The sequence below is a fragment of the Diadema antillarum genome, unplaced genomic scaffold (assembly GCF_040938485.1).
Source record: "Diadema antillarum isolate AM-2024a unplaced genomic scaffold, OU_Dant_1.0 scf00000084, whole genome shotgun sequence".
Lineage (NCBI taxonomy): Eukaryota > Metazoa > Echinodermata > Echinoidea > Diadematoida > Diadematidae > Diadema > Diadema antillarum.
In genome coordinates, this window is record NW_027270973.1 from 856,111 (window position 1) to 881,794 (window position 25,684).

Here is a 25,684-nt window from a genome sequence, read left to right on the forward strand (position 1 = left end):
GCTTTTAAATACATTGTAAATTGCCATTTTCTATAGAGAGTGAATTTTCTTTTCTTTTTAATCACCCTGTAGTACATGGACTACCTTGTTTGTTCTCTTTCAAATATGCATAAAATCATCCATACAGTTAGCTACATATTATTTTCTTGATTTTCCTATAAAATGCATTTCCCATTTACCCCAGCCAGAGAAGGCTCGGGACTAGTCTTCATACACACACACAGACACACACAGACACACACAGCATGAAATACACACACAAAAGATAGATGATTTAAAACATTCATCATCTTTTTTTATTTCTATCACATACAATATTCAAGTGGTCTGAACATATATTTCAAACTGTTTACCATTTCATTAAAAATTTAGCTTTACGAAGGGAAGCTTTTGCAACCTAACAGCTAGGTTTGACTTCGACTTTCCTGCATTATCTGTATAATAATGCATGTATACTGGAAATAACTACCTCCTTGGAACAACACTCGAGGAGTAAATGACATTTTAAACATTTCACCTTTAATACATAAATTATAATCTGGGGTAGTGGCCAGTATTGATTATCATATGGGACATGTTCCTGTTAAGTTGAGATGTGTGCATACAGTTGTACTGTGACATATTCAGCACATAGAGATAATTATTCTTTACAAGTTCAGGAGCGAATCCAGGAATTCTATAAAGGGGGGGGGGGGGGGGGGGAGGGTGCAAAAATATTTCTGGTTCTGGGTTTAATCAGCTGACAAGCAAAAAAGACTTCAGCACAATTTTCTGGTGCACAGTATTAAAGGGGGGAGGCACACACGCCCATTTTCATTTTTTTCTTTTTATATCTTTTGATTAAACAGAAATCAGAGGGGGGGGGGGGGCATGCCCTGTGGTTTTCTCTCCCCCCATATGTATATATGGAAGTGTGTGCATGTTCTTATGAGTGTGTGTGTGTGTGACTTCAGTTCTCAGAAAAAAAAAAGCAATGCATTTCATTTAATAGGGTCCAACATTCAATTTGTTCTCTCATTTCAATACGTTGGCTCAAATCTATTTTTGCACTCTCACAAACAATGCCATGCAAGTGTGAACACATACCACACAAAAATGATACCAAATTATTCAGGATAAAACACTCTTTCAAACCGTGTGTGATAATTGCATGTTCATGGGCTGGTTTTTAGATAAATTGCAATCTTCTAAGAGCGGATTTTCTTTTCTTTTTAATCACACTGAAGTACTACCTTGTTTGTTCTCTTTCAAATACACATAAATTCATCCATACAATTTTACATATTATTTGCAGCTGTTAACCCATTGAAGACAGATTGATTTTCCTATAAAATGCATTTCCTATTTACCTCAGCCCGAGAATGTTCAGGATTAGTCTTCAACATGTTAAAAAAAAAAAAGACAAACACACACACACACACACACACACACACACACACACACACATATCGCACGAGTTTGAATTATTACAGTATTCTCACACATGTATTTACATCTAAAGACACATAAAACACACATACACACACAGAAGACAGACGATTTTACAGGTGCATCATCTTTGTTTATTTCTATCATAAACACTACATATTGTATTTTAGCGGTCTGAACATATATTTCAAACTGTTTACCATTTCATTACAAAATTAGCTTCACAAAGGGAAGCTTTTGCTACAGCTAGGTTTGACTTGGACTTTCCTGTATTATCTGTAAAAAACGCATGTACAATTGTATACTGGAAATAACTACCTCCTTGGAACAACACTCAAGGAGTAAATGACAAGCATGGGGGGGGGGGGGGGGGCAAAATATTTCTGGTGCCAATTCCGGGTTTTATAAGCAGACAAGCAAATAAAAACAAACAAACAAAAACACCTTCCAATTTTTGTGCCACTTGCAGGTTTCATCAGCTGATAAGCCAAAAAAAAAGAAAACAAGAGACCAGGGAGTCACACGCTCACTTGAGTATCGTAATTTCACCTTCCATGCATTCTTGCACACTCTTACCTGAGAACATGGGAAACTTAGGTCTGCATATGGATCCCCCCCCCCCCCCCTCAACTCCAGGGTGGGGGGGGGGGGGGGAGGCAGGCAGCCCTGGATCTGCAATGAACAAACTTGGAACTAAAGTCATCAATGTACAAACTCATAGTATTGACTTTGCTTTATCATTTCTGGTTCTAGAGTAGAAGATTTTAAATATTCCTTAATGTGGGAGGGGGGTGGGCCCCCTAGGGGCCCCCCAAGAGGGACATGGTGCCCATTTGAAGGAATTGAGATTCTAGGGATGCTACCTGCTAAGTTTGGTCAAAATTCATCTGAGGTTTTCAAGAAGGAGATGAACATGTACAATTCAGGCCCCATTAGGACCAATCTCCATCCCCTCTCCTGGGTCCCGGGGGGGGGGGGGGGGGGGGGGGGGGGGGGGGGGGGCACCCCTGATTCCACCAATCCCATGAACAAACTTGAATCTACAGTCATCAATGTACTAACTCACAGTATTTACTAAGTCCTATCACTTCTGGTTCTAGAGAAGAAGATTCTTAAAGATTCCTTAATTTTAGGGGGGCCATGGTGCCCATTTGAACAAATTGAGATCCTATCTCCCTAGGGATGCTACCTGCCAAGTTTCGTGAAAATCGGTCATGGGGTTCTCAAGAAGATGAAAATGTAAAAAGTTTACGTAGAACGGGAGACTGACGACGCACGCCGGACGCCGGACGAAGGGCGATCGCAATAGCTCACTTGAGCCTTCAGCTCAGGTGAGCTAAAAATGGGGCTTCAGTACAATTTTCTTGTGAACAAAATTAAAGGGAGGGGGGAACACACCCATTTTCATTCTTTTTATACAGTATCTTCTATTTTAACAGTAATTACAGGGGTGCACACCCCGGTATGCCCCCCCCCCCCCCCCCCCCCCCCCCCTTGAATCTGCAACTGAAGTTTAGGTATAAAATGAATGTTTTTTTGGGGGATGTGTTATACATCACCACACCAGAATACAGTAGTTGAAACAATGACTAATGGACATTCTCATACATGGCATTACAATTTGACAATTTGACTGTATCTTGTCACCACTTGAAAGCTGTTCATGTGTATCATTGCCAGTACTCATCATTGAAACCACAAGTATGCTGTAGGACTAGGCTCCTGCCTACTCCACTTGCTGTACTGACATTTGCTCCATCAAAAAACAAACAAACTTGTCATCTTTCTTTCACTTTTGCCTTTATTGGTTATTTGTGCTGACTAATCAATGTTAGTGAATGGAATTTGGTAACTTTTAGCTCCAACAACATCCACAGAACTTTCACACAGGGACAGCTATGATGCTGCTCTAGCTGTCTTCCTGGTCTAGCTGTCTTCAGTGTATGTGCTCATATGCCAACACGATAATGTAATTTCATCCTCCTATGTCTTAGTATTCATTTGAAAGCTTTCCTCAAGTCTTGAGATGGTCATTGTAGAGTGCCCACACGCTGATGTGTGTGTCCTTACTCCCTGCGGCCAACCAGTAGCCTACACTGTCCATGTGGCTAGAGAAGTCCAGCGAGTTGACCGTTTCTGTGTGGTAGCTCAGGACTGCAAGTGCCTTCAACTTCCGCCATCCAAAGATTCGGACTCTATTTAACACAGAATAATATCACAAAAAGACTTTGAATAGAAGACATTCATGTAAGAGGTGGAGCGCCATCTCTTGGGCACAACAGGTACAGTGTATAGACCAATATCGATGAACCGAGTCTGATAAATAATTGGTTCACTGATCTGCTACTGTAGCATAAAAAGATTAGGAACCCACATAGTGCTTTGTACAGATATGATAATATTATAATTGATAGCAACAAATGCATCGTAAAAAGTGAATGCACCTCACCTGATCCTCTTTGGACAAAAAGAAGAAGACATGGAATCAAACCTGACAGACTTCACCAAGTTTCTTAAAATGGGAGGAAACTTCAGGTAAATTATTTGCAGAAGTTATGATGCTGACATATTAGAAAAGGAGATCTCTTTGTGTGGATACAGGTTTTTAATACACATCATACACTTCCTGAGAGGAAATATTTGATTTAGACAGATGGTGCATAACAATGTTGCTGTACAGTTTTGAAAATCATAAATTCAGTAATAAAGTAATAAAAGTCGACCAAGAAATAAATGAATCAACTGGAGGGATGCTAACATATCAGTCGCAATGTACCTACATTCTAGCATATACTGTACCCTATATCAAAATGTTACATGACAATAAAAAGGGCAAGTACTAGAGTCTGAATGAACTCATAATCAAAAAATGCATTCGCAATATTAAACAAAAAGAGGTGACTAAGGGGTTAATGGTACCAAAAAAAAATTAACTCTGACAAAAAGAGGTGACTAACCTTTGGTGGGTCAATGGTACCACAAAAAGGTGACTAACCTTTGGTGGGCCAATGGTACCACCAAAAACTAACTCCGACAAAAAGAGGTGACTAACCTTTGGTGGGTCAATGGTACCACAAAAACTAACTCTGACAAAAAGAGGTGACTAACCTTTGGTGGGCCAATGGTACCACCAAAAACTAACTCCGACAAAAAGAGGTGACTAACCTTTGGTGGGTCAATGGCACCACAAAAACTAACTCTGGTGACTAACCTTTGGTCAATGGTACCACCAAAAACTAACTCCGACAAAAAGAGGTGACTAACCTTTGGTGGGTCTGGTACCACAAAAAACAAACTCTGACAAAACGAGGTGACTAACCTTTGGTGGGCCAATGGGACTACTGGCACTATGTCCACACTACAAGAGGTAACTTATATGATGTACCATAGGTGGGCCAATGGTACTACAAACATGAACCATGTCTGGACCACAAGAGGTGACTTACCTTTGGTGGGCTATATACGAAGTGTTAAAATACTGGCTATGTTTAGACCACACAAGATGATGGCTACCTATGATGGGTCGATGGAACTGTGGGCACTCATAGCTATGTCTGACCACAGAAGCTGACTAACCTTGAGTCCCATCCTCCCAGAGCTAGAATCTTTCCATCTTCCCTCAGGGCTACAGCAGCAACGCCAGGGTTGGTCAGACCAACGCTCCTCTCTGTTGATAATTCTCCCTGTTCATGTTTACAAATAGATAAATAATTCATGTACCCTGACTGATTCTAAAAATATGTGCTTCATTAAATTCATTTCAAGATAGAATTAAAACTCTGGTACAAACCATACAACATCAGATAAAAAAAGATAAAATTTGACTTTGCTTGAAACACTTCTAGTACTTCAATGAGGTCTTCCATCTTATTGAAGAACAAAATGGGTTGTCCTGCCACATGAGAAAATACGTCTGAATGATAACACACTACAGTGAATCAGAACACAGAATAAGGAAAAGAATTTAGGTATTGATGACAAATTCCTTTGATGACACTAGAACATATTTTCTACACAGCTTAGTGCAGTCAATCTTGCCTATTAAAGTAAAATTCTATTTGAAGTGAAGAAATAGCTTTGACTTAGAGAAAATTCAACTTATTGAGGGTATTAAAACTAATAGAATATAAAGAGAAGAGAGTACTTGAAAAGACCTTCGACTTAGGCAATTATCCAACTTTAATACGAGGTGGACTTAAGCAAGGTTGACTGTATTCCCCTCATACAGGAGCATCATATTGCAAATACATATATGTATGTACATTTCAATTTGGATATATCACTGTGTTCTCATATGACGTGCATCATCTTGTCCATTCAATCAAGAAGAGTCAACAGATCATTTACTAGATGATGCTATCCAGTAAAAGCACTGGACTTGGCTGGACATTGCATGTAATGTACAAAACTACTGAACTGACCATATAGTCTGCCTCATGGCTATGATCTTCATTTCATCATGATTATTGTATTTATTATTAAGCCCTTAATGCACCCCTCCAGTGGAGGTGTGCAGTCATGAATGTGACATGTTGGGGGTTAGGGGGTTGACTCAGAATCTACCTGTTCAGAAAGCCTCCAAGAGATAACTTCATCAGTGGTAGAACCAGACACACCACGGCTGGACGCTGCATCGAATTCCAAGCTCATCACTGCGTGAGAATGAGTATAAACCAAATTTGAATGACTTTCCTCAGCATGCTATTGTGTTGTGCTAAGTGCACATAAGAAGACACAGTTGAGACGCAAATGAACAATTTACAGATCAAATGGACTCTGACAAAGATACTGAAGGACAGAAATTCATATTCAAAGCAATCATGTGATGAGGCTTTGATAACACAAATGCTTTCCATTTAAACATTTTTTCTTTTTCTTTTTTTTTTTGGGGGGGGGGGGGGGGTAGGAGGAGGGGTGCATCTGCAACTCCTAATCAGGCCAACATACACCTGCACCTGTGTCGGTACTTCATTGGATAGATAGTCTGACACAAAGCTTTACTTTGCTGAATTTCAAGAGTCCTAGCAATCCACAATATGCTGGAATGTGCGTCATCAGCCAATAGAATAGATTAAGGCAGTATCTAAACTAGAGACTATTTCATTACCATAATATACCAGTATATACTTTGGTTCCATTAATGAAAGTGTGTCAAGAAATAGTTGCAATCTTTACTTAGGTGCTCCAGCAAATTCATTTTCTTTACAGCTATTTATCTATTAGTATCTGCAATACATGTAACTTATAGCACTCATACAACTCAGATTATTGGGACTGTAGTTTCCATACATTTTACAGCCTCTGCAGGGAACCCTTTCCTTAAGGCTGGCTGCTCTTTCCGACCCATTGGCAACATGTTTATGTACAATGTCAATGGCATTTTATAATAGTCTTAACCCCTTCCTCTTGCAATTTTCTGAGGGCCGCCAATGCCCCCATACGAGATTCTTTTTGGTACATGCATCCCCTTTCCACGGTCAACTACATGTGCCATTGAACAATGCAAATACAGTCAAACCTGTCTATAGCGGTCACTCAAGAGACCCGGGGGGTCACGCGCTCACCTGAGTATTGCAAATTCACCTTCCATGCATTCTTGCAGACTCTTACCTGAGAACACTGGAAACTTATGGTGGGGGCAGCTTTGAGAATGGGGGCATGGTGTCCATTTACATATTCCATCACACTGGTAAAAATACCTGCCAAGTACACTGTACTTAATAGAACGTTGGATTATGCAGCTTGGGAAAAAAGACTGAAAGCCCTATCACTTTGATTAGAACTAGAGAAAAATATTATTTAATATTCATTATAAATTTAGGAGGTTTGGACCCCCTGGGGCCCCCAAGGAAAGCATGGTGCCCATGCAAACACTTTGAGATCTTATCCCTATGGGAATGCTACTTGACAAGTTTGGTGAAAATCCATTATGTTGTTTTCAGCAAAAAGATGAAAATTTAAGCCCGCATTTGGACCCCCCCCCCCCATCCCATCCCGCTTCCTTGGGTCCCAAGGGGGGGGGGGGGGGGGGGGAGGGCACCCCTGATTCTCCCATGAAAAAACTTTAAACAACAGTCATCAATATACTGACTCAGGTGGGGTATGGTGCCCACTTGAACAAATTGAGATCCTATCTCCCTAGGGATACTACCTGCCAAGTTTGGTGAAAATCAGTCAAGGGGTTCTCAAGAAGAAGATGAAAATGTAAATGTTTACGCACGACGGGACGCTGGACGACGGACAACGCACGACGCACGACGGACGCCGGATGAATAGCGATCGCAATAGCTCACTTGAGCCTTCAGCTCAGGTGAACTAAAAAAGGCCACTATAGACCAGTTGGTGACCATTTGAATTTCAACACTTGCATTGTATAATAGCATAAAATGAGGCATATCATTCTTTGAAAAAACAGCAAGTTTGCATGAGCAGCTTTAGAATGGAGATTTCTTTTTTTTGCACAATTACTTCATATACTTCTTTTCGCCTACTTCTGTTCTCTATATCTAGGATAACATTTTGAACCTGAGGAACTGGTTTGTGCCGGTTTTGCATGAATGGGGTTCATGAGCAAGTTCGAGGGCATCGATATTATGCGAAGCTGACGCAAACAACAATACCCAGACATTGTCCTTATTCAAAAGGATTTAAACCACAAAAACACCAAAACTGCATTTTGGTAAAATTCTAAGATGTCGTTAGGAGCTGTCGTTGCCTTGAATTAAAGCATCCATTCGAAGCGGCATTACTAAAACCTAGATGTAGATGTTCTGGTGAAGTTAGCAGAAAGACGACTCTTCACAATGAAGAGCTGAGTTTGTCTATCATGTCTAGTATGTGATCGTGACTGAGCTACATGTAGGATTCGGCAGAATTCATGCAATGAAAGTAAAAGTCAACATATTCATTGCTGATTTAATGGCTAGAATTTTGTGGTTGCTATATGCAGTTAGCTACTTACCACAGGATACAAAATGAGTGGCCGCTGGCCGCATTAGACATGTGAAAACATTATAAAGGGTCTATTATAAGGCAATTTCGTGTGGGGGATTTTTCAGTGGTCACTATAAGCAGGTGGCCACTATAGACAGGTGGCTGCTAAGACAGGTTTGAATGTATTAATCGGGCACAAGGTATGAATAGAGCCTGAAAAACTCTTGTTCTCCCCAAAGTAGGCACCTGAATTGGGTCAGCGAAAGCAAGTTTCTACTGGCATGTACATCTTCATACATGTTTTACATTAAAAAAAAATGCGCACTACATTAGAAAAAAATGCAAATGATACTGTGATACATGCAGTTTTCATACAGAAAGAAAACTGATATTGATGGGAGAAACTCTTATCTTTCTATAGAAGCCATTTTACTGAGCAGAGTAACACAAAAAAACATGAATTTAAGCTAGGAATGCAAGCACTCTTGTCTACATTTTGCGAATAGGGGGGGTGTTTCATCAACGTTTGTCAGCGCTGACAACTTGAATCACCATAGTAACAGTCAGTGACCAAAGCATCTCAGCCAATCAAAACCATGGATTTTGCTGAAATTGTCAGCGCTGACAAACGTTGATGAAACACCCCCCTGGTGTACTAAGTTCCCATATATCACTTGACGCCACAGGAACCTGGTATACCAAGTTCCCGTAAGGAATGGGTTAAGAGGGAAAACTGGGTCACAAGTATTAGGTGGATTCATATGACATGCTGATTGTTTCTGTAAATGCAGCAAGTTTTGTGTTGAGAACTCAAATATCTAGAAACCTGGAGGCAACATACAATAGTCTTAACAAAAATCTTTGATTTCTGGTTTATCTTCCCACTCAACAAATAGAGTGGGAAACTGCTTTTGAAAAAAGCAATTGAAGGTCAATTTACCTGGTTCCAGATGAATCCTTTTCTCATTTACAATGTGAGCAGAAGATGTATCCCACAGAGCTATTGTCCCATCTTCATAACCAATGAGAATTTGCCTCTCAGACACAAATTTGATGCACATTGGCATGCCTGAAAACAAAAAATATGAATACAAATGTACAAAGAAATGATATTTTTAACATATAACATTCAATCTGCTTTCAAAGAAAATTCTTCGACAGAGATCAACAACCACAAAGTCAATACCACACCCTTCATTATATGTGACTCTACATCACAAAACCAACACAAAGTCGCCAGACATGGATTTTAGTTAAGGGTGGATTCTGATAGAGCAGAGTCTAAGCATTAAATGATGTATAACTCATTTCAGATGGACTCCCCTATCCTACCTAAATACTAGAAAGAAAGCACACACTCTGGAAAAGTGTGAACTGAGAAAAGACTAAAAAAAAACTATAAAGTACAGGGTCTACTCAAGCCCTTAATCTTTCACCAAGCTACGCTAGCTGTGTGATAACAGGGACAAAACATAGGATGTCAACAACAGGAACATCAACAATGAAGGGATTTTCAGATTAAGCTGAAATTGAGCATGTTTTATTAACACATTCTGTCCATGATTAATGTCAACGTTCAAAGCAGTGGCAGTATCCTTTCAAAAGTTATTAGACTTGAAAGTGAAAGGTGTGCAAAGGATTTGAAGAAATTGAAAGGGGCCTCTAAGACATACCTGATCATTCTACTTTCCCCCAAAATGGGTAGTAGAAAAAGTACCGAATATACACTTTCCTATTTGTGTTATGATTCCAAACTAAAAAATAAGGTAGAAGAAAGATAGCTGTTTCAGAAAATATGAAAATCTCAAGATTGACTTTGTGGACCCATTTCACCTGTTTTGAGTCCTCACGTAAGATCAAGGGCTGCGCATTTTTGTTTGTTTTGTGATGCACGGTCACATATACCAAATTTCATTGTCATGCCGGAAGCACTACTGCCTACCAAGTAATTATTTTTGACAAAAGAGGTCCTGAAACCAGGTTTATCCTTGTCTACAAAGATTTACAAGTACAAGAAAAAAAAAAAGACAAATTCTGGATTTGCCATATCAGAGACAGGAAGTGACAAGGAAAACAAGATGATGCTCTTTCACACAGCTTGTAAAATGAAGTTGAAAAACCTTTGGAATGAATGTCAATGTGATGAGTCCATGTGTCCAAACCAATCAACACGATAATCTTCCTTCCTTTCTTCCATCATTCATCCATTCATGCATTCATGCATTCATTCATTCATTCATTCATTCATTCATTCATTCATTCATTCATTCATTCATTCATTCATTCATTCATTCATTCATTCATTCATTCATTCACTCTCACTAAATAAAACATGTATACACAGAGCTGTGACAACAATACAAACACATAAGATACATCAATGTGACAGATAAAGTAAGTGAAGTAAAGTAAAGTAAGTGAAGGGTTGAATAAGAAATCAATGTGGCCTCATTTAATTACCCCCATGGAAAATAAACGAAGCATTTTTGTCTTTTCTTTCTATATATACAATCAACACATAATGGCACACACACATCAAGAAACACACTCCTGTTGCACTACACTCATATCACTGCACTGCTACTGCAGTGAATCGTTGTCTATGCAGTATGCCCCTTTGTAAATCAGTTTTTTAACTGAAAGGGCTACCCTGTGAAAATAAAACGGAATAAATAAATAGATAATTAAAATAAATCTGCCAGTTTTAGAGTGCTTTTCATGGAATGACCTATTAACAGACTCTCTTGCAACCACCAACTGTCTTGTTACGTTAGGCAGGGCCTGACTTTTAATAGCCTTGGCCCAGTGGGCCTTTTGGCTGCTGAAAATTGATGTCAGGCCACCAAATTTCTGAAAATTTTATCTGTGGTGGCCCGATTGGGCAAAATAGTTTAAAAATGGATTGTTGTGTTCCCTTCTATTTCAGGCCATCAAATTTCAAAATTTTGGATTTTAGTGGCCAGAATAGGCCATCTGAGAGAGAGAGAGAAAAAAAATGCATTAAGTCTTCATCACTCCATTACCACAACTGTTCTGCTTTAATGAGTGAAGAAGTCAAAACCACTCAAAGACCTAATATCTGAGATGACCACAAACAAACAAACAAACAAACAAACACACACACACACACACACACACACACACACACACACACACACACACAAACAAACAAACAAACAGAGAAGGAAACAAACAAAAAATGATTCTCACCCAGTGCTTTGTGTCCCTCTGGAGGACACAGTCTGACAATTGTCTGGCAGTCAGCAAGAGACACAATCCTGACCTCTGACATCTTGCCTCCTGGAACAGCTACTATATCAGAAGCTATGAAGCAGGAATGGGTAAAATGAGGGAGGCATTATTACACACCTTTACACACATTTTACCGCCATGATCCTGTTCAGAGAAGGAGACATTACTGACTAATAATTTTAAGATAATACTACAGGCAAATCCATGTTTTTAAAAAGATCACAGAAGTCCATATTATGTCACACTGAAGACCATCTAAGGAATGATTATTAAACAATATGAAATTATGGTAGCAGAACTTCACATTATTGTAAAAGTGGATATTTTCGCGCGACTAATTGTTCACGCTCAGCTGGGTAGGAAGAGTTTCGCGTGTTTTTAATTCCGCGGAATCAGGACCTCAACTACTCAAACATATATATGGCAGGCAAAAATATTCGCGTGCTTTTATTTTCATGCTAGTTTCTGGTTGCGTGAAATGCGCGAAAATTTCAACAATGCGAAAATTTCCACTTTCACAGTATCATTTCTGTATACCATGGTGCATGTTGAAATATGTTACTAGTAATAGAGCTCTTGTACAAATTTGCTACAAATCTGCAGACACTAGTAAAATCTACATTATTTAATATGTAGAGATTACTTCAGTGCTCTGACAAATAGGAGCCCTGTCTGATTGTGCAGCATATGACTACTATTCTATTAGAATAGATGCTCTGGCAGGAATGGAGTACTGGAATGCCAGTGCTACACAACAGTAATGCAGTTCTACACAACTTGCTTTAATGCAGATAGCACTCCACAATCATACAGAAGTCACTAGTGTGCACTATGTAGACATCTGAATACTATATATGCAGATACTTGGAGATGCATAAGTAGCACAGAAATATTGAAAACAATTGCTAACCACATGCATAATGCCCTGGGTAAGGCTGTTCCCCCTAAATAACACACCTGGTTCTTGAAAGAGTTCACACTTGCAGAAATTAGTTGTCTCCACAGTCAATGAAGAAAGTATTTCGTGTCTTCCCTCTGACAATTCCCAGGTACGAATGCACCCATCACGGCCCTGGCTGTCAAGTTAAAAATGGTATAAAATAGCTGTTCTTAGTCTGTTTAATTTTCCACCATATATACAGTAGGTAAAGGCAACTCCTGTTATAACAAAGTCCTTAGGACCAGCAGTTTACTTTTGTTTTATCAAAGTTCTGTCATTGTTATACAAATAAAGCATATGAAGATATAGCAATATATTTGGGACATGAATTTTTACTTTGTTTAAATAAATTCATTCATCTTGTTAGTTAAAACAGGAGTGCACAGTACTAAAAGCACTTCATGGTAATTCTATGTCAGCATATACTGTCTCAGTAATCGTTGAATCACACTCATGCTTATAGTTCACTTACTTCACTCTCTTAGAGGAGCATTCTGCAAAGGCTGCCATTTTTTTGGACACACATACAATAAATGGAACCAAACTGACATTTGGCTGTACAATCTGGACAGAGAGGGGTGTGGTGCATTACCGTAGGTGTCGAACTGACATGCTTTGGCAGCTGACACCCCCCCCCCCCCACACACACACACACACTCAGTTATTCAAAGGATACTTGAATGCTCTTCCCTATGAAAGAACCCCCTTCCCAAACTCAGGACCTGTTCAAATTTGTGAACCCCCTATCATGGGCATTTTCAAGGCTATTCTTGCCTCAAGACACAAGTGGAGATCTGCCTCCTCCAATCCAGAACACTGCTCAATGTGCCCCCTATCTCAGGCGAGTCCTCACTCCAACCCCCCTATCTCAGCAACTCCCCCCCCCCCCCCCCCCCCCCAATCTGAGGTAAGCTGTCATTGCAATTCCATAGCAATTTTTTTTTTTTTTTTTGTGCGTGTGTGTGTATGTGTGTGCTCCAAAATAGGATCTAAGAACTTAAAAAACGAAATCAATCAAAGGTGAAAATCCCATGAAATGTTTGTTAATGGCCAGTCATGATGATGGCACAATGTCATCAAATAAGATAATCCTGAATGAGGAATGAGCTGTCAAAACAAACAGGAATTTCAGGAATTTGATCCTGGTATTTGATCTATTTTTCTATGATTTCCTGTGCTAGTAACCCTGCATATTTTTGTGAGCATACTCTGCACAAAATATCAAACACACAAATACACACACACACACACACACACACACACACACACACACACACAAAAACAACCCAAACACACACACATACACCCCCAGCAATATCACTAAAAAGCACTGGGAAGTGGATTACTATAAAGAGACTTCAGTCATAAAATCCATAATGTAGCTCCCACATGCTTTTATTCTCACAAATCTGAGAGGATATTTTCCAGAGCTTAATTGCCACAAGACTCCAACAAAATATGGCAGAAAGGTAAGAAAGACTCATAGGCCTGAATTCACGAAGGTGGTACAAATGAAACCATGTTTAAACCATGGACAACAACCATGGAGCGCCAAGTGTCGCATGGTATATATATTTCGTTATGAAATCAGTCATGTCGTTGATGAAATGATGATTTTGTAACGAAATGACATTTTGTAACTAAATGAACATTTCGTTCACGAAATGACAATTTTGTTAACGAAACGGTCAGTTTGTCAATGAAATGACCAATTTTGTAATGAAATATTCTGTGCGACACTTGGCACTCTATGGTTTTTGTCCATGGTTTAAACCATGGTTTCATTTGTACCACCTTTGTGAATTTGGGCAAAAGAGGACATTACCTGGCTACCTTTCCATTTTTCAGCATTTCTACTGCCAAAATTCCTTGACCATGATGTCCATCCAAGCAGCTAGTGACCCTTCTGCTGGCCAGATCCCAAACTCTTACTTGACCACTGGTGCACCTTTATAAAGGGTGAATTGAAATTTAATCTAAAGTGAGTGTTATAGCTTCATCGTAGCACTAGTCAAGTCATTGTTTCAATTCTTGTACAAATATACAGATTTGTTGATTTTAGGGCTGATTATAACAATACATCACAATTCAAAACTTAAATAAAAATGAATGTGATACATATGCTTTGGCTAGTTCTGTTACAGCATGACTATCCTACTGGGCTCTAATGCTTTCAGTGGCATAAGAAAATGAAAAAAAAAAAACAGCAACTCCCTATTGAAGATAGAAAAAACTTTCTTCATTACTCTTCATCACAAATATAAGATGTATCAAAACAGTCTCCACCTCATTTTGCAAATAATATGCATATTACCTTCTTGGTGTAAGGAAATGAGCAGTAGGTCCTAACTGCAGTGGCAAAAGCTAAAAGTAAAACTGCAGTCTGCATATCATCATTGTGTACCAAGTATACTTTAATAGTTTAAAGGGATGGCACAGTATTGGTGGAGATGAGAATTGGGCTTCTAACTTTTTGCGAGATACCGAGAAAACACTTGTGATATAGTACAGAGCATACCATTCTTGAAGGAATTCAAAGTTTATTTGATGAAAATCAGGTTTGGAATGACTGAAATATCCAAAACAAAGTAAAACAAAGCAATCGTAATAAAGTGTGGGTCCCACACTTTATTAGAATTGGTCTTTTTTTGATATCTCAGCCATTTCAAAACCAATTTTCGTCAAATAAACGTTGAATTCCTCATAGAATTACATGTTCTTTCATATTTCATAAGAAGTTTCTCATTATGTCACCAAAAAATGTTAGAAACCTGAAATTAGGTCTCAACCAAAACTGTGCGATCCCTTAAATTAAAATAGTTATTCACACACACCCACACATACATATATATATATATATGGGTAATTCCATGGGGTTGGGACTGAAGTTGAAAATTCAAGTTGGGTAAATTGAAATTTCCTTTTTTCCCCTGATTTGTTACTCCCATTCTTCAACATATTCCACTAGAAATCTGTTTATTACTTCGCACACTTTCAGTCAGCATGGGTAAACAGGTATGGCAAAATACCTATGTTACACGGACTTCATTTGTTGACATCCTTCATCATTTTGTGTTCTGAAATGATAACAATGAACACATCCACGTTTTTTTCGTCCATAGCACATCAACATGTTATTTAACAGGCACATGAGATCATTATTAGTAAGATTGTATGTTCTGATGTCAACTGCAAGCCACTTTTATTAACATGTTTTTTTCTACAAACCATTAACAATTTCAATCAAAGGTTTAACTTTTTCATCAAGAGTGACACAATGACAATATTCTTAAAAGCACCACAATTGAAGCAAGTGATTTGTATGGGTATTCAAGTGAAAACATGATTTTATTGTTATAATCAGGGGTTTTCAGACAACAACCTTGCCCACGGTGTACTACCTATGTTACACGGACAGTATGTCTTTGTAACATAGGTACACTACGACATATCAACTGATTTCCTTTATTGTGGTGTGAGATGTTAAAACCTACACATATAGACTTTATGTATGTTCCCACAAATAACACTATTGTAACAGTTCTTTGAAATTATATCTACTGCACACCTGTGGAACAATACCTATGTTACACAGACTTCAATTCTTTGTAACTCTGATATGAAAGAAGGCAGACTTAATCAGAAGAAGAAGAAGAAAGTGAAGCTTTACACAATTTGACCTAATATACACTAACAACATCATCAACTAGTTGTCAACTAACTAAGAAAACTAATAAAGAGAAATCAGACAAGTCTTCTTGTCTTCTCCATGTTCTTTGTTTGAAATCAATTTCTGCTCTTTTGTCCAATGTCCATTTAGACCTCGATTTTTGTTTTTCTTCTGTCCATTTTCCCTCTGTGCAGTTTTCTTCTTGTCTAGTTTGTTACATTCGCTCTTCTTGGGTGTTGCTTTGTCGGCTTCCTCTCTGTTTGTGGAGTGCTGTGGATGTGTCCTTTTCACTCTTTCATGTAGTTTAACACGTAGCGGTGGTAGAGGAGGAGCCATGGCAGATTCATCAACAAACTGAACAAAAGGTGTAAAGAGAAATAGAATAAAAAAATTAAAAGAAAATTTTTGTCGGGGTTGACTATATATTCCTGTTGATGTATCTGTGTGTTTATGAATGGAATTAAATAATTTTACCAATTTGATTACATTTCTACCTCTTGACATACCCATTAGCTAGAGTTCCATGTGTACCTCCCACAAAAATTGAAAAAAAAATGGGTTATGCTTAAAATGATGTAAATATTAATAATAATAATATAGCATGTAAAACATAGGAAAATATCATTTTCATACTCTATGCTAAAAACTTGTTTTCGGATGCAAGCTACACTGTAGGAAGGGCAGGTCGCTGCCCCCAGTGTCCTAGCTAAGGTTAGGGCTAGGGTCAGGGTTACGGTTACGGTTATGGTCCTTAATAGACTCCCAAAATAATACTAGGCCCTATTTTATATTCATCCCCCATTGAAATTGTCGCCCTCTTTTTGAATGATAGTGTAGAGCAATAATAGTCTAATTTTGATTGGGGTTCATAATTTTATTGAAGCCTTTCCTACCCACTACCCACCCAAACTGAATAGGACACTGGCATTTTAGCTTTGAGACTTCACAGTGGGTGAACATGGAATGGAAATGGTGAATCCTTGTGAAATGTTAACAACTTCATCAGAGCATCTAACAGGTCAGTGAAATCTTGGAAGGAAAACATTGACATTTTCGAAGTAAATCTGTTAAAGAGAAAGAATTTCACAGCTCCTAGTTCCCTCAATATCACCAGCAAAATAAGGCAAACTCTATTTCTCTAGTTCAGATGCAGTCTGGACATCTACGTTTTCCAACTAGTATATAGTGATTAATACTAACTCTAGCACGTCTACCTTGGTAGATACCTAATGACAAAAGGGTCCAAAAATTCACAATAATCGGGAGGTAAAACAATTTTATATTGCAGTGAAGATACACTGATATACTTTTGTATGGTTTTCTAAGAGAGGAATATATGCTCCTTTTGCAGAGACCGGCATGGACGGAAAATTTGGCAATCAAAATTATGAACATGAACCTGTAACAAATATCTCAGTATGTGGGACTACAGTATCATCGTCCACAGTATTTTTGGCCAGTTCAGAGGTTTAGATGTCGTTTTTTTTCCTCTAATAGAGTTACAGAATATGACAAATGTTATTATTTTCGTAAAATAGCGTAAAAGCTTACCAATTGACATCAGAAACATTAAAACTCCTGTACCTACGTTACAAGGACAACGGCAGAAAAACAGATCTTGCGCTGTCCAGGTAGGTGTATATTGGCTGTGAGTAGTTTTTCTGCCATTGGGGGAGGACTGCCAGTGACATGAATACGATTGCTGAAGTAAGTAGCTCTTCTTTTTATCGCGAGACGCGTCTTTCCTTACCTACGTTACACGAAGAGGCCGGACATCGCACTGAAGTACAGTGATATGTTGCATATTTTCTCGTTTATTTGGAGGATTTTGATGCTAATTTTTGGATAAGAATAATCCTGAAATATAAATCTCATTATAGAAATAAAGTTTCTAATCATATTATGATTGGAAGTGTATGTAAAACCATGCTATACCTATGTTACAGCAAAAATTGCCATGGACATCGTTTGTAACATAGGTATGAGGTTGCTTGAAGATGCTCTGGTGTTTTGTTACAAATGTTTATGTGCCTTATAGTCTTTGTAGAAGTCACCTTGCCTCTCTTAATTATGATAGGCATAATGCTGAAAGGTTGTTTATTCCTGTTTTACATTGCCATGAAAATGGCATATATTTATGTCACAACATAAACCACAAAAAACCATGGGACATCATTAGTGAAACAGTCATAAACAAAATACATTTGTACACAGGCTTTTTTTTTTCATCAAATAATTCTTCACACATTTCTCTCCAAGAATAACTGCAAACCACGGACAATTATTTGATAAATTTTTCAGAATATGACTTTTGTTCCCCACACAACATGAAAATCTAGAGAAGACCCAACCCCATGGAATGACCCATATATATATATATATATATATATATATATATATATATTCATGTGTGCATGTGAAACTATTGATCAGTTGACATACTTTTAGATAGTTGGGCAGAACTCAGAGGCAAAAATATGGTTGTTTTGTATTTGTCCAAAATCTGATAGCATTTTGTGGAATTGAGAAAAGACCTAGATTTTACAATTTCTTGCCATTTTTTTTCTTCAGAAATTGTGTGTACTGATGTAAAAAAAAAAAGGATGAATAAAAAATGTAGCTCTGGGAGACCAAAGGTCAAGACACATCAAAAGAAACTTTTATTGTGAGTCTGGAAGAACAGAGTAATTTTGTGTCACTCATGGGAAATAAATGTAGTCTGCTTGCAGAACATAAGTAGGAAATTATGATATCATAGGTATCCATAGGCAGTTGATAAATAGATCTACATAGGTATGATTACCCCGACAGTAGAACATATGTTGCATCTTTAGACAATCCCTGCTGAGCAAACTTGACACAGCTGACAGGATGTTTAGAGCCCCTCAGGACAAACTCTGGATCGGGCGTTGATCTTGACATTTTGGTCATTTCCTTGTTAGTGAGCAATAGAAAATGGGAAAGCACATGAATAGGAAGACCAACAAGACAATACAACATGATTGAAAGCTAGGATACACGGACGTATATACAGATATGGTATTACTGGACAGCATGCTCATACAGGGATGCCAAGTTCAAAAAAATTTTATGAGTGAGATTTTCATGACTCGGCATCTCGGCATGCTAATGTGCGCGCGAGTGAGGGTATGGGAGGTGTTTTCCCCCTGTTGCCTCCCACAGTAGGGAGCTTTTTCAATTTTTAGCTCTTAATGGTGCGATCAGTTGCATACTTAAGTGACTATTTTTTACTTATTTTGAAAGACAAAAGAAAAATATACCTTCATTTGCAACTATCACTTTAATCTCTTGAGCTATGCTCATTATTATAGGTCCAAGTTGCAGACTTCGCCCGATGCGTGAGAAAAATGGGTGCCATGCGTGAGATAGTGAGATGGCCCCTAGATGCTTGAGTCTCACGCAGAATGCGTGAGACTTGGTAGCTCTGCTCATAAGAATGGTAATTCCGGACACACACATTTTTGCTTACTAATGACATTCAATACGCCCAAGACCTCATAAATTAGCCTCACAGAATGTTGTATGGACCAAAATTGCAAAAAACTTGGCATAAACATGTGAAAACGCAAAGAAATTCACATTTTACCTGAGATTGAGAAGTTGTTAATTTTTCACACATTTAATTTTTTTTTTTTTTATGGCATGAACTGTTTCCAATGTTCAAGTTAGACAATTTACCATAAAATATGAAATTCAAGCCTAATTTGCCAATTTTTTTCTTTGTTGTCCGCTCGGTAAGAATATGTAAAGCCATTCAAGCGGTATGATTTATGATTCTGGCGCAAAGAATAAGGTGCGAAAGATGTTGATTCCATTATGAAAAGCGTGTCCGGAATTGAATAACACAATTCTCCACTGCACAATAAGACAACTTTTTGGGAGAGGGGAGTATTTGACTCACTGAGAGGTCTATTTTCCAAAAATCGGAGTGAATAATTTTCATAAATTTGCTGAATTTGTAATTTTCAAGCCTTTGTGAATAACTTGTGGGCAAAATTATGAAATCGGTCGCACCACAGTGCGCGTGCACATGTGCGTTTACAATAGCAAGCAAGGTTAGGTTTGGATTGGGGTTTAGGGAATAGGTAGCAATGTATTGGTTAAATTGGCCGTTTAAAACTAGTAGATATAGAGGGACATTATATATATAGGGAGTCCTTCCAAGAAAGAAGACCAAAGAAAAAAGCGGGAGAAAGGCAGGACGACAGATGCTATGCTGTGCAAATCGGCCAATCTCGCGTAACGCGTTGTTTGGTGGGGCCGCATTCACGAGTATTGTATACAATTACTAGTAAATTATGTGTAAATCTTACATACAAGTGTAAAATACTAGTAGTATACTGTGGAAGAAAGCCCCACCACCACCGTCTAACCCCCGGGACGCTCCTTGACCTTGTACACAATTATAGGGGATGGTCGCATAAATGCCACCGCCGTGCTTATCTACCAACGCCACACGGTGGGGCAAATTCACAAGTACATGTAAATTTATAAATCTCAACACAAAACAGCCAGCCTCAGGTGGGGCGCGAGCCGCCGTATAAATTAGTACCAGTTCGGGAAACCCACTCACAAGGGGGGCCCCTCCTTATAAGTAACCCGTCCCCCTTATAAGTAACCCCGTCCCCCTTATAAGTAACCCCCGGGGCACCCCTTATAAGGAGTCTCCACGCTTTTTTGCAATGCAACGCGAAAATGAAAGGACTGCGGCAATTCGCTTGATTATGTCCATAAAGCTTCACAAGTTTCCTAGTTACTCACGAAATTTGAGCAAAATCGGTTTGAGGCATCATATCTAAAATCATGGATTTAAATGCGATGTCAAACGACCCATGCGAATGCTGAAATGCGAGCGATTACTGGCGTGAGTGTCGCCAGGCGCGGCGGCGCGGCAAATGCTTGAGTGCAGACGTGGCGACTGTGTACATGTACTCAGTCGCCACGTCTGCACTCAAGCATTGTGAAGCTTTATGGACATAATCAAGCAAATTGCCGCAGTCCTTTCATTTTCGCGTTGCATTGCCTTAGCCTTGCAAAAAAGCGTGGAGACTCCTTATAAGGGGTGCCCCGGGGGTTACTTATAAGGGGGACGGGGTTACTTATAAGGGGGGCGGGTTACTTATAAGGAGGGGCCCCCCTTGTGAGTGGGTTTCCCGAACTGGTACGGACAAGCAGCAGTAGTGGGGCCTAGAGTAACTGCGTCAGTAAGCGGCCGTGCAGCCGTTCGCGGCAGGTACAGCATACACGGTAATATACCGCTAAACACTGCATTGCACTGTTACATGCACACTACACATATACTAACACACTAGCAATCAACAAAAACCAACCGATAAAATGGGCACGATCTCTGACGAAAGTGAAATTTTCTCACCTAAATGACAACATATCGCATTGAAAATGAAATTTTCGGTACTTCTTAACATAACAGTTAAGAAACAATGGTCCAAGAAACTTGATTTTTTGTCGTTTTCTCGATGTTCATGGATTTTGAAAACATATCCTCACGTAAAATAGAACTTTCGCGAGCCGATGTGGGCCGCCATTTTTTTCGGAAAGTGGATGTTACCATCGAAAAAAAATGAGAAAAACACGAGAAAGACATCAACAACACCGCCAGAATTGCGATCTTGTTTGCGGCCAATGGATGTGCGCCCGCTATTTTCACGTGCTTTCGCAATGGGAATTGGCGCTTACGCAATGTTCGCGAGACATGTGAAGGCGTTCAGCTAAAGATCGCGGAGCACGCGCGCATTGCATAGGGATTGTACATCGTGCCGCAAGCAGAAATACTACGTCGCATATCGCCCTTATCGGCGAAAATTGTGCCGGGTTTTGCCCTGGTAAATCATGAAAACTGCGTTGGTCAATGGTAAATTTCTTTTATGAAAACAATTGCGTTAATGAATAATCTTGTCTATGATATATGAAATGGTTGAAAATAATTTGCCTGATTTGTTTACAAGTTGGAAAAACCCTTAACAATGCTTAAACTGCCGCAAACGGGATATTTTACTCTATTTCACAAGTATGCCAACACAACTTGTGCTATTTTTGACTGAAATTTCATCCTCTCAGTATGGAATTCAGAGCCACGAAGAAAAAAAACGTCCGGTGATACAATCAACTCTCTCGAGCTCTCCTACCCCAGTCCTACGACTCCGTGTACGGGTGTGTTTATTTTATGCTACATGCATGGCCATGCATATGCATGGATGGGAGTGCCTGTTGACGACCTAGCAACATCGTTTATAGTTTATGGGACTACAATGCCTATTCATGCGCTCGGCCTTGGTTTTCCTACCTTATCAGCTTAAACAACTGCGAAAATTCACACAAAATAAAAGTAAGCCCATCTTACATTCTTCGAATTCCCTATGTTTACTTCAGAAAGTACATCATGAATAAAGAGATGATTACACAGGCATACATAACAGTAGCAACTTTTCGTACATACCGATTGCTTTCTCACTGACGGGATCGGGACTGTAGCAGACCACGTAACCGAACCACGTATGTGAGTTCTGTGATGTGTACAACCCACAGAACTCTTTAGTTCTGTGGTACAACCGTACGTGTACCATCGACGGTGATGAGTACAAGTAAAGTATACGGATACTCTTATGATCGATCGCGGCATTACGCCGGATATCCGGATCAGGGCGAACTGTACAAAGTGTACGTTGTACTTCAGTCAGTATGTATGCGACTTAATACGACTGCTAACTGTTAGACTTAAATTTGGATTTGAAGTAAATCATACGTCCCTTAAAATAATACGCTTGTTTATTTCAGATCCAAAATTTCTCAGTCGTCTAGTCGATCCTGAGTCGTAAAGTGTGCGGCGAGATAATTAAGTACACATGTAACAAACGGATCTCGCCCATCGTCTGTGGCGCAACCACTGATCGAACGAACCAGGGAGGTGGAAAGAGGTCGAACTGACCTTATCGTACAATCTATTTAAAAAAGAAAAAGAAAAGAGCTCCAAGAAAAGTACAACGGCAGCTCAGAGATTATTAAAGGACAAGTCCACCTTCATTAAAGGATTGAGAGAATGCAGCAATATTAGTAGAACACTGTCACATACATCAGTGAAAGTTTGAGGAAAATTGGACAATCCGTTCTTTGTATCTGCGCAGTCACTGCTGGAAGAGAAGATTACAAGTAGGCCCACATATGATGTCACATGCGTACAGCTATATAAGGAAAATAAAAAGAGAATTTCACAAAACTTTACTTTTTGAATAAAGTGCACAGCTCTTCGACTTGCTACTGGCGTATGTTAAGGGTAATATTATTCCCACTGCCTTCTGAAAGAGAGAAGTCGAGAGTTCTGTTGTTATGGGAGAAAAATGGAAATAATATTATGTTGAATTTTCTTTATTCTTTCTTTATATCGTTGTACTCATGTGACATCACAAGCTATACGGTAGTTTTTTCATCCAGCCGTGACTGAGCAGAAACTTCAAAAATTCATAACTTAACGGATTGTCCGATTTTGCTCAAACTCTCACTGTTGTACGTGTTCTACTCATTGCTGCATTCACTAGTGATAACCCAATTAAATGTCTATGAAGGTGAACTTGTCCTTTAATCTGACAAACTTATTTTCTGAAACCCTTTGTGCGTATATGATACAACGACAAGCGCAAGCATTTTGCTAGACAGAAATTGTAGGCATATTCACGGTCACATTTTATACTGTGCACTACGGCCGCGGTATGTGTTTAGTTTTAGTACAGGAGCAATAACATACCTGGTGTGCCGCTGAATTGTCAGTTTTGATCTACTGTTGATAGGAGAATTGTATTCAAATATATGCTAGTAATAGGCCCAAAGGGCCAATTTCAATGAAAGCGCTTCTGTATCTCATTTCTCGCTTTACATGGTAATTAGTTTAACCCTCTTTTACTGCTCGTATAGTTAGGCCTATAACACCTCAATTTTGCCCACTATTTAAATGGGTTCCTAATATTTTTCTCTAAAGAAAATGTACACGTTACACATGACTACGGGGAGAGACAATAAAAGTGTGGCCCCTAATACAATTTTGTGACACAAAGTGTGTCATGTTTTGAGGTAAACTGCTCCCCAATTTTGTGTAACTTATTTATATAGAAGCAGATAAAAATAAAAAGACTGAGGTGGGCTCAGCCAAATGAGTCAAACGAGAGAAGCTCGATCCGGCTTTTTGTCCATGACGATGCACGATGCACATGTAGGGCCCGGATCAAATGTATATAGGGCCTATCCTATCGGGTACACGTCACGAGACCGACACCCACGAGTCATACAGCTCACAAGTCATATACAGCCCATGAGTTATACAGCTCACGAGTGCCCATTAGTTCGACACTAAGCTAACTGCAAGGCCCACGAGACCGACACATTAAGCTTCGTGTTGAACCTTTCGATCGAACTCGTGGGCTGTTTTTACCTATAGTGTCGAACTCATACATGGGCTGTATGACTCGTGAGCTGTATGACTCAGCATGGACCCGTTTTCAATGTCGAACTCGTGGGCTGTATAACTCGTGGGTGTCGGTCTAGCGGGATACCCCCCCCCCCCCCCTATATCGTCATCGTCCAAACATTATGAATGATCACTATCTAGTAGCAGTAGGCCTATGTGAAGGGCCGGCGGAACGGGGGGGGGGGGGGGCACTTCTTTAGCACCAGCATAGGAATACGTGTACAGGGTGTCACCACTTTGGCCTCCTCCCCCCCCCCCCCCCTCATACATTTTTTAATTATGATACCCGAAAGTGGTATACTAGGAAAAAAAGTATAGCTCGGTAGAGCGACGTACCTTTTTTCTTTTTCTTTTCTTTTTTGTTTGTTTGCTTGCTTGCTTGTTAGCTCATGAAACTCAGAAGTGCCCCAACATTTTGAAGACGTGGCAACGACCATGATGTGTGTCTAGTAGGTCCATGCTTATTAGGCAAGTGACAAGTGGCAAGTATCTTTATTTTGATTAATTTCATTCGTTATAATACTATCACTATGCAGACCAATTTAGTGACGCTGAGCAAGCAGGATGAATAGATCAGTTCGTATTGGGGAGTTTGCGCATGAACGGGGTAGAAAAGGTCTTTTTACCACCGGGCATGAATTTCACCGAGATAAGCATCTGTGATGATTATTCATGTGATCCTTATCTAAATTGATTCTTACTGCTCTCGGTCTCCAGAAACACCCGTTTGCCTGTTGGGTGTCTATTGACCTTTTATACACATGTCATGCAAATGGGCTATACCACTTCGGTAAAGTCTGGTAATCCGTCCCGTTTATTAACAGAAGAAGGCACCTCAACTAAGGGTCTTTTTCTATTGAACAGGTTGTATTATCATTGAACCTCAGCCATTACTTTAAGTTCTATGAGATAACCCCCAGCCTCAAAGGGAAACTAATCCACGCCATGTTTTCTAATGACGTTG

At 39.3% G+C, this 25,684-nt stretch overlaps 1 protein-coding gene across 1 annotated transcript; it reads right to left on the bottom strand.

Moving 5' to 3' along the window:
• Positions 1-3,232: 3,232 nt before the first annotated feature.
• Positions 3,233-22,767, bottom strand: LOC139717886 (guanine nucleotide-binding protein subunit beta-like protein 1). The gene is made up of 9 exons (XM_071629374.1): positions 22,702-22,767; positions 19,027-19,157; positions 14,379-14,501; positions 12,571-12,689; positions 11,572-11,685; positions 9,302-9,430; positions 5,992-6,080; positions 5,005-5,111; positions 3,233-3,623 (listed from the first exon to the last, which is right to left on the bottom strand). Exons 2-9 carry the CDS (start codon positions 19,152-19,154, stop codon positions 3,443-3,445), a joined length of 990 nt encoding a protein of 329 aa, XP_071485475.1. The 5' UTR covers positions 19,155-19,157; positions 22,702-22,767; the 3' UTR covers positions 3,233-3,442.
• Positions 22,768-25,684: the final 2,917 nt, after the last annotated feature.